The sequence below is a fragment of the Myripristis murdjan genome, chromosome 18 (assembly GCF_902150065.1).
Source record: "Myripristis murdjan chromosome 18, fMyrMur1.1, whole genome shotgun sequence".
NCBI lineage: Eukaryota > Metazoa > Chordata > Actinopteri > Holocentriformes > Holocentridae > Myripristis > Myripristis murdjan.
This window is the reverse complement of record NC_043997.1, coordinates 569410-579409: the sequence shown is the minus strand read 5'-3', so window position 1 is coordinate 579409 and position 10000 is coordinate 569410. Positions and strand designations below refer to the sequence as shown.

The 10000-nt window shown below is 47.5% G+C and overlaps 2 protein-coding genes across 2 annotated transcripts in view; both read left to right on the top strand.

Moving 5' to 3' along the window:
- Window positions 1-5352, top strand: part of LOC115376951 (phosphatidylinositol 4,5-bisphosphate 3-kinase catalytic subunit alpha isoform-like) — a 15695-nt gene extending 10343 nt beyond the window's left edge. The window contains exons 17-20 of the mRNA XM_030076805.1: window positions 1278-1395; window positions 1591-1742; window positions 3577-3725; window positions 5228-5352. Of these exons, the coding sequence (XP_029932665.1) occupies window positions 1278-1395; window positions 1591-1742; window positions 3577-3725; window positions 5228-5352 (544 nt within the window). The remainder of the gene's footprint in view (window positions 1-1277; window positions 1396-1590; window positions 1743-3576; window positions 3726-5227) is intronic.
- Window positions 5353-5659: 307 nt separating this feature from the next.
- The window catches only part of LOC115376950 (ectodysplasin-A-like), a 12190-nt gene continuing 7849 nt past the window's right edge, over window positions 5660-10000 (top strand). The window contains exons 1-2 of the mRNA XM_030076804.1: window positions 5660-5678; window positions 6254-6526. Coding sequence (XP_029932664.1) covers window positions 5660-5678; window positions 6254-6526 — 292 coding nt within the window. The remainder of the gene's footprint in view (window positions 5679-6253; window positions 6527-10000) is intronic.

The following is a 10000-nucleotide window of genomic DNA, read 5'->3' as shown; positions in this document are numbered from 1 at the left end:
ATTGGTTCAGGACTCTTCTGTGATTGGACGGTTGAAGTGTCAGTAGTCCTAAGGAGTTACCGTAATGGCACTGTATATAGGCGCAAAGCTCCGTTTCTCCGGTTTCAGACGTTTTTTTAAGTTTCTGTGTGTCATAAACGGTCTAGGAGATAAAGATATGTAGAGTAGGCATGCTGAATCCTGTCGGCGCCGACATCATCGGTTTAAGAGACATCTTTGCTGTCTTCCCCGGCCATCTGTCAAAATGACAGATGGCCTTCAGATTTTTCCGTCACCGTTTAAAAAAAAACGTCAATGACGGAAAATATTCGGTTAACGCGACCTCTGGTCTCACCTGTCTGTGTGTCTGACCTGTCTGTGTGACCACCTGTCTGTGTGTCTGACCTGTCTGTCTGACCACCTGTCTGTGTGTCTGACCTGTCTATGTGTCTGACCTGTCTGTCTGTCTGACCACCTGTCTGTGTGTCTGACCTGTCTGTCTGACCACCTGTCTGTCTGTCTGTCTGTCTGTCTATGTGTCTCACCTGTCTGTGTGTCTGACCTGTCTGTGTGACCACCTGTCTGTGTGTCTGACCTGTCTGTCTGACCACCTATCTGTCTGTCTGTGTCTCACCTGTCTGTGTCTGACCTGTCTGTGTGACCACCTGTCTGTCTGACCTGTCTGTCTGACCACCTGTCTGTGTGTCTGACCTGTCTGTCTGACCCGTCTGTCTGTGTGTCTGACCTGTCTATGTGTCTGACTGTCTGTCTGTCTGACCACCTGTCTGTGTGTCTGACCTGTCTGTGTGACCACCTGTCTGTGTCTGACCTGTCTGTCTGACCACCTGTCTGTGTGTCTGACTTGTCTGTCTGACCCGTCTGTCTATGTGTCTGACTGTCTGTCTGTCTGACCACCTGTCTGTGTGTCTGACCTGTCTGTCTGACCACATGTCTGTCTGTCTGTCTGTCTGTGTCTCACCTGTCTGTGTGTCTGACCTGTCTGTCTGACCTGTCTGTCTGTGTGTCTGACCTGTCTATGTGTCTGACTGTCTGTCTGTCTGACCACCTGTCTGTGTGTCTGTGTCTGTCTGTCTATCTGTCTGTCTGACCACCTGTCTGTGTGTCTGTGTCTGTCTGTCTATCTGTCTGTCTGACCACCTGTCTGTGTGCCTATGGCTGTCTGTCTGTCTATCTGTCTGTCTGACTGTCTGTCTGTCAGACCCATCTGTCTGTGTGTCTTACCTGCCTTTGGGTCTGACCTGTCTGACCACCTGTCTGTGTGCCTGTCTGTCTCTCAGGTACGACCGAGCCATCGACCTGTTCACTCGGTCCTGTGCTGGTTACTGTGTCGCCACGTTCATCCTGGGGATCGGAGACAGACACAACTCCAACATCATGGTGAAGGAGAACGGACAGGTACACACACACACACACACACACACACACACACACACAACTCCAACATCATGGTGAAGGAGAACGGACAGGTACACACACACACACACACACACACACACACACACACACACACACACACAGTAACACGTGTGTTTGGTTAGTTTGTGATTTTTTGGGGGGTTTTAATCACAAGTCTCCCCCCCCCCTCCCCAGCTGTTCCATATAGATTTCGGTCACTTTCTGGACCACAAGAAGAAGAAGTTTGGTTACAAGCGGGAGCGAGTTCCCTTCGTTCTGACGCAGGACTTCCTCATCGTCATCAGCAAAGGCCTGCAGGAGTCCACCAAGACCAAGGAGTTCGAGAGGTGACACACACACACACACACACACACACGCACACACACACACACACACACACACACACACACACACACCATGCCAGACCATCAGATCATGTTTCCATCCTCATGTTTTCATTCTTGTTTCCATCCTCATGTTTCCATCCTCATGTTTTCATCATCCTGTTTTCATCCTCATGTTTTCATCCTCTCATTTCCATCCTCATGTTTCCATCCTCATGTTTTCATTATCATGAGTTCATCCTCATGTTTCCATAGTCATGTTTTCATCCTCATGTTTAAAGCCTCATGTTTTCATCCTGACGTTCTCATCCTCATTTTTTCATCCTCATGTTTCCATCCTCACGTTTTCATCCTCATGTTTAAATCCTCATGTTTTCATCCTGACGTTTTCATTCTCATTTTTTCATCCTCACATTTCCATCCTCACGTTTTCATCCTCACGTTTCTATCCTCATGTTTTCATCCTCACGTTTCCATCCTCATGTTTTCATCCTCACGTTTCCATCCTCACGTTTTCATCCTCATTTTTTCATCCTCATGTTTCCATCCTCACGTTTCCATCCTCACGTTTCCATCATCATGTTTCCATCCTCATGTTTTCATCCTCATGTTTCCATCCTCATGTTTCCATCCTCATGTTTTCATCGTCATGAGTTCATCCTCATGTTTTCATCATCCTGTTTTCATCCTCATGTTTTCATCCTCTCATTTCCATCCTCATGTTTCCATCCTCATGTTTTCATCATCATGAGTTCATCCTCATGTTTTCATCCTCACATTTCCATCCTCACGTTTCCATCCTCATGTTTCCATCTTCATGTGTCCATCCTCATGTTTTCATCCTCATGTTTCCATCCTCAAATTTCCATCCTCATTTTTTCATCCTCATGTTTCCATCCTCATGTTTTCATCCTCATGTTTAAATCGTCATGTTTTCATCCTGATGTTTTCATTCTCATTTTTTCATCCTCACGTTTCCATCCTCACGTTTCCATTCTCATGTTTCCATCCTCATGTTTCCATTCTCATGTTTCCATCCTCATGTTTCCATTCTCATGTTTCCATCCTCATGTTTCCATCCTCACGTTTTCATCCTCATTTTTTCATCCTCATGTTTCCATCCTCACGTTTCCATCCTGACGTTTTCATCCTGACGTTTTCATCCTCATGTTTCCATCCTCATGTTTCCATCCTGACGTTTTCATCCTGACGTTTTCATCCTCATGTTTCCATCCTCATGTTTCCATCCTGACGTTTTCATCCTGACGTTTCCATCCTCATGTTTCCATCCTCATGTTTTCATCCTCATGTTTCCATCCTCATGTTTTCATCCTGACGTTTTCATTCTCATTTTGTCATCCTCACGTTTCCATCCTCACATTTCCATCATCATGTTTCCATCCTCATGTTTTCATCCTCACGTTTCCATCCTCATGTTTTCATCATCCTGTTTTCATCCTCATATTTTCATCCTCTCATTTCCATCCTCATGTTTCCATCCTCATGTTTTCATCATCATGAGTTCATCCTCATGTTTTCATCCTCACATTTCCATCCTCACGTTTTCATCCTCATGTTTCCATCCTCATGTTTCCATCCTCATGTTTTCATCCTCATTTTTTCATCCTCTCGTTTTCATCCTCACATGTTGTGTTTTATTTAGTTTTCGTTGCGTCGTCCACAGAACACAGAAAGTTCCTGAGTTTTGAGTCTCCTGACTCAAACTGAGCCCAACTGATACAAACTGTGACTCCGTTTGAAGTTTAAACTGAAAAGTCACCTACCTGTTCTTCTGTCTCTCCACCTGTCTCACCCCCCACCTGTCTGTCTCACTCAGGTTCCAGGAGATGTGTTACAAGGCGTACCTGGCGATCCGTCAGCACGCCAGTCTGTTCATCAACCTGTTCTCTCTGCTGCTGGGCTGCGGCATGCCGGAGCTGCAGAGCTTCGACGACATCGCCTACCTGAGGAAGACGCTGGCGCTGGGTGAGACAGACAGGCACACACACAGGTCAGACAGACAGGCAGGCAGGTCAGACAGACAGGCAGGCAGGCAGTCAGACAGGTCAGACAGACAGGCAGACAGGCAAGCAGGCAGGTCAGACAGACAGACAGGTCAGAAAAACAGGCAGGCAGACAGACAGGTCAGACAGTCAGACAGGCAGTGGAAGGTGAGATTAGACCGTCGTAGAAAAATAATCCCTCACACCGTCATGATCTCTCCTGACTTCAGTGAAATTAGGGGTCAGTGAGGTCAGGTGAGGTCAGGTGAGGTCAGGTGAGTGAAGTCAGGTGAGGTCAAGTGAGGTCAGGTGAGGTCAGGTGAGTGAGGTCAGGTGAGGTGAGGTGAGGTCAGGTGAGGTCAAGTGAGGTCAGGTGAGGTGAGGTGAGGTCAGGTCAGGTGAGGTCAGGTGAGGTCAGGTGAGTGAGGTCAGGTGAGGTGAGGTGAGGTCAGGTGAGGTGAGGTGAGGTCAGGTGAGGTCAAGTGAGGTCAGGTGAGGTCAGGTGAGTGAGGTGAGGTCAGGTCAGGTGAGGTCAGGTGAGGTCAGGTGAGTGAGGTCAGGTGAGGTGAGTGAGGTCAGGTGAGGTCAGGTGAGGTCAGGTCAGGCCAGCCTCATGCAGCTGAGGATTCTGGGAGTTTGTCACATACAGGCTGAGGTTGTGTTTCACTCCTGAATGATGTCACAGCAGCCCCGCCCTTCCCGGCTCTGCAGCTTCTGATTGGCTGTCAGCATGTGATTACATCACAGCACAGCACCCCCTTCAGGTTAACTGTGAAAACGCAGTCAGCTGGACTCTTTAAGTCAAAACGAGCCCATGAGATACAGAAACATAAAATATACATGATAAATACATATGAGATACAGATAAATACAGGAGATGATGTTGAGGCGCTTCAGGTGTTGTGGCGAGGACTTCGTCCACAGGTTACCCTCTCAGGTTTGATTATTATTTCTAATTATTTCTGAAATATCACCGATGACTGCCAGCCTGTCCCAGCTCACGGCTCAGACTCAGACAGACGCTGTTCATCAAACGCATTTCAATTCAAAATGATTTTTTTCTTGGTGGTGAACTAATTTTGGATTTAAATACCCATTATTACAAGCTTCAGTTTGAAAAGATAACATGTGATTCATCACAGCAAATGGGCAATTAATTAGCTAATTTTTAAAAAATTGACAGCCCTAATAAAATCAAATCATTCTGAACCTAAACACATACAAATAAAATAAATTAATTAAACATTAGAAATGTTTTTTTTTTTAAAGCAAACAAGTAACACATAATAAAATATAATAAAAAAATAAAATAAAAATAACATTTGGCTGCTGCTCACATTTCACTTCTCAGATGCTGTGTTGTAACCCACCTGTCTCCCTGTCTGTCTGTCTGTCCACCTGCCTGCCTGCCTGCCTGTCTACCTGTCTGTCTGCCTGCCTGCCTGTCTACCTGTCTGCCTGTTTGTCTGCCTGTCTGTCTCTCAGAGAAGACGCAGCAGGAGGCGTTGGAGTATTTCACCAAGCAGATGAACGATGCTCATCACGGCGGCTGGAGCACCAAGATGGACTGGATCTTCCACACCATCCGCCACATGCCCAACGAGCACTGACACACACACACACACACACACACACACACACACTCTCTTTCTCCCTAATCTTAATAAGCATCTCATGCCTGAACCAATAAGCCAAAATTTGCCTTTTTTCTTTGTTGGGACCCAAAACGTTTCACTGTGGTCCAAGCAAGCCCACACACACACACACACACACACACACACACACACACACGCACACACATATGCACTACGTAGGACTGTGATGATGACGATGACGAAGGCCCGGTCTTGACTGTCGTCGTAGCACTGTGATGTCACTGTGATGTCATGTTGGTGGGACAGTCGTCGTCATAGCAACATGAAGCTCAGGGTCAAAGGTCGGGGTTGTTGTGAATGCCAGAGGCAAGAGGACGACGATGATGATGAAGATGATGAAGATGATGAAGATGATGTCCTAAACGTCTTCCAGTCAGCTCTTTTAGCAGGAGCTGAAACAACAAACTGACCTTCAAGAAAAAAGTCAAAACTTTATTCTTCTTTCCTTCTGGTAGCAAACGAGCTAGCTTTATCGACAAGAGCTGCGCTCACAGAGGTTTGAATGAAGTTTCCAGCGCCGTCAGTTTGAATCAGACTAGCTTTATTGACAACGAGGCAGTCGGTGCTAGAGCAAACTGTAACTGAGCCACTTCCCTCCTCAGCCAGCTAGCTGTGGATGGCTGGGATTTGAATGAAAGCAGCTTTATTGAAACCAGCAGAGTGAACACTGATCACCATGACAGCAATAAACAGCCCACAGGCTCCAATAACTGATCAGTACATTGATAGTGACAATCAGACTCGTTGCAGGTAGGAAGGCAGAGTTGGCCGGCCGTGGGTGGAGCAAAGGACCAAACTAACCAATCAGCAGTCTTGATTTTGGTGGCACGCCGCCCCCTGCTGGCACTAAACTGAGAAGCACAACAGGATTTTATAAAAACACTGGAGGAGCTTCATCACTGTGAGTTTACAACCAAACTAAAACTAAAGCTACTGCGCAACGGAGAACCCGGTGCTGCACCAGGTGGCCCACCAGGTGCTCCACCAGGTGGCCCACCAGGTGGCCCACCAGGTGCTCCACCAGGTGGCCCACCAGGTGGCCCACCAGGTGCTCCACCAGGTGGCCCACCAGGTGGCCCACCAGGTGCTCCACCAGGTGCTGCACCAGGTGGTCCACCAGGTGGCCCAGGTGACACACCAGGTGGTAACATTGTGTTTTATTGGCCAACAATAATGTAAGCACTTTCCAGGATCAAAACACCAGGATGATCCGTTTCCATTTTAACGTAATTATGGTCTGATGTTTCCTGGTAGAACACCAAAATAAAACTGTATTGGACATTCTGTTCATTTGAATAACGGCTGAATATTTCCTCATGAACCAGCTGATGTAGCAGAATTTTAATCCTGAAAGCAACAAACTCGTGGAGGATCAAATAACTCTGACAGTTTATCGCCGTCAGAGTTTCAACACGTGGACAAAGTTTTCCTGCTTCATTTCTTTAGGAAATAAAAACCAGCTTCTGAGAAACAGCTGACGCTCACACCTGACACGGCTGTGAAGTAGTTAAGGAGGGTTTCCTGTCAAAAGTACCTCAAAGTACACAGTTACCCAAAAATACCCCAAAGTACCCCAAAGTCCACAGTTACCCAAAAGTACCCCAAAGTACACCATTACCCAAAAGTACCCCAAAGTACCCCAAAGTCCACAGTTACCCAAAAGTACCCCAAAGTCCACAGTTACCCAAAAGTACCCCAAAGTACACCATTACCCAAAAGTACCCCAAAGTACCTCAAAGTACATAGTTACCCAAAAGTACCCCAAATTACCCCAAAGTACACAGTTACCCAAAAGTACCCCAAAGTACCCAAAAGTACACAGTTACCCAGAGTAGCCAGGGTCAGGTCAGGGTTAACCCTAACCAGGGTCAAGTTGCCCAAAAGTGCCACGACAGGTTCCAGAAAGTCTTACTTTTGGGGTATTTTTCAGTAACTGAGCATTTTGGAGTACTTCTGTGTAATTTGGGGTACGTTTGTGTACTTCCTGGTGGCTTGCAGCCGGTTAAAAGGTTCCCTGATGACGGATTCTGGAGGTTGGAGGAGGATCTGTGTGTTGGTTCTATTTGCAGCTCACATCAGCAGGTCGAGCTGCTGAGTGGCTGGAACATTTCAGGGATCAAAGTCTCACTGGACAATCTGAACCAATCAGCTTCTCCCAATCAAAAGAGCGGGAAAACGAGTTTCCTGTAGCCTGTAAGCTAGCTTAGCTGATGCGTCGTCAGTCTCTAAATCAGGTCTTTGCTAGCGCACCGTTTCTAATCAATTGTGGTTAGCTTCACCACTGTTAGCTTGTTAGCAATCGTTAGCTGAGCTAGTGCACTCTAATCAGTAGTAAATAGGAAACTTAGCTATTGCACTGTAACGGTAAATCATGGTTAGCTTTAGTTAGCTTAGCTAAACTTCGATTAGCATCTGTCAATTGCAGCGCGTACGTACCAGGCTGCTGTTCCACTGAGCGCCACCTGAGGGCGCTCGGCACTCAGACGGGTTAAAGGGTGATGACACCCGTTTTCATGTGAAGGTGTGAAGTTGTTTGTGTGGATTGTTGTTGATGATGTTTCTGCTCAGGTCAGAGGTCAGGTCGCTGCCGGCCAATCACGTCATCTCTCCACCGAGGGTTAGCTTGAGCCCCGCCCTCCCAGCAGAACCAGGCTCTACTGGGAAACCAGTGCTATTCTGGTATGTCTCACTGTGTTGCTATGACAACCTACAGACCCATGTTTTTTCAGTATTTCATGGCCCTTCAGCCGATTGGCCGTGCAGTGACCTGACCCCGCCCCCTGCTGTCCAGGCCTGTTGGTGCCGCATGCTCACACTGATCCATTGACCCAAAATTGATTTATGACATCATCAACTGTGTTGGTTGCCATAGTGACTGCATATCTTAGTGCCATTGGTTGGAAAGCAGGAAGTGAGCAGCCATGATGCTTTTCATCACCTCCACTGATACATAGTGATCAATATTCTTGATTGACAACATTGACTCTTTATTAATTATTCATACCTGCATTGTTTAATTGATGTATTGATGATCAATTGATGTAGTCAACATGCATGATGACATGATTTAACTGATTTCTTCTTAATATTGAGTATTGATTTAATATTGACCCAGACAACGACAACGAGTAATGAACCAGTCTGTGCTATTCTGGAGCCACACCGCCCTCCCTGTGTGTGTGTGTGTGTGTGTGTGTGTGTGTGTGTGTGTGAGTGTGTGAGTGTGTAAACCCCTGGGGTCCCTCTGAGGTCCCCGGTTCCCACTTCGAGAACCCAGGAGGGGGCGTGTCTTCACACCAGAGCCCCATACAGACAGCTGGGCCAATCAGAGACTCCAGGCGTCCCGTGTGACACTAATCCAACCTTAAAGGTGCATGCCACCCACTTTAACAGTCCCATACGCTCCAACTGTCTGTCCACAGCCCTGGGCTAACCGTCGGTTGGCTAGTTAGCCCAGGGCTAACCGTTATTAGCAAGTTAGCCCTGGGCTAACCGTTATTAGCAAGTTAGCCATGGGCTAACCGTTATTAGCAAGTTAGCCCAGGGCTAACCGTTATTAGCAAGTTAGCCCTGGGCTAACCGTTATTAGCAAGTTAGCCATGGGCTAACCGTTATTAGCAAGTTAGCCCTGGGCTAACCGTTATTAGCTAGTTAGCCCTGGGCTAACCGTTTTTAGCAAGTTATCCCTGGGCTAACCGTTATTAGCTAGTTAGCCCTGGGCTAACCGTTATTAGCTAGTTAGCCCTGGGCTAACCGTTATTAGCAAGTTAGCCCTGGGCTAACCATTATTAGCAAGTTAGCCCTGGGCTAACCATTATTAGCAAATTAGCCCAGGGCTAACCGTCGGTTGGCTAGTTAGCCCAGGGCTAACCGTCATTAGCTAGTTAGCCCAGGGCTAACCGTTATTAGCTAGTTAGTCCAGGGCTAACTGTTATTAGCAAGTTAGCCCTGGGCTAACCATTATTAGCAAATTAGCCCTGGGCTAACCGTCGGTTGGCTAGTTAGCCCTGGGCTAAGTGTCGGTTGGCTAGTTAGCCCAGGGCTAACCGTCGGTTGGCTAGTTAGCCCAGGGCTAATGCTGCGTTCCAGTGGGGAACTGTACCTGTGAGTCCCGACTTCAAAGCGTTCCAGGCAGAACCGATAAGAACAGCCGTCTCCAGCTGGGCTGCTGTTCTTGTGTCTAAAACATAAACCGCGTGTGGTTGGAGTACGTTGAGCACAATCGAGTTCACAGGTGTGAACTCACAGGTTTGGCTGTAGCCCCGCCCACTTTAAGCGGTAAATCACCAGTTGGCCTGGAAGGCAGCATCAGCCCTGGTTCACGTGCTCAGAGCCTGCAGCCCGGCTCTGATTGGACAGCAGACCTGCAGGTGTCCTGTGTTGCGTTGCAGCAGCTCAGGTGTGGACAGACGGCCCGGAGCTCAGAGACGTGTGGAGCCGCCTCGTACCTGTCTCACTCTCTCACCCTGTCTGTGTGTACCTGTCTCACCCTGCCTGTGTGTGGCTCTGGCTCGGGCTGGTTTCTGATTGGAGCAGAATATCCATTAGAATCTCTGTACTGTATTTTCTACTGTTTTTACTGTGTGTCGCCGGGCAGATTCTA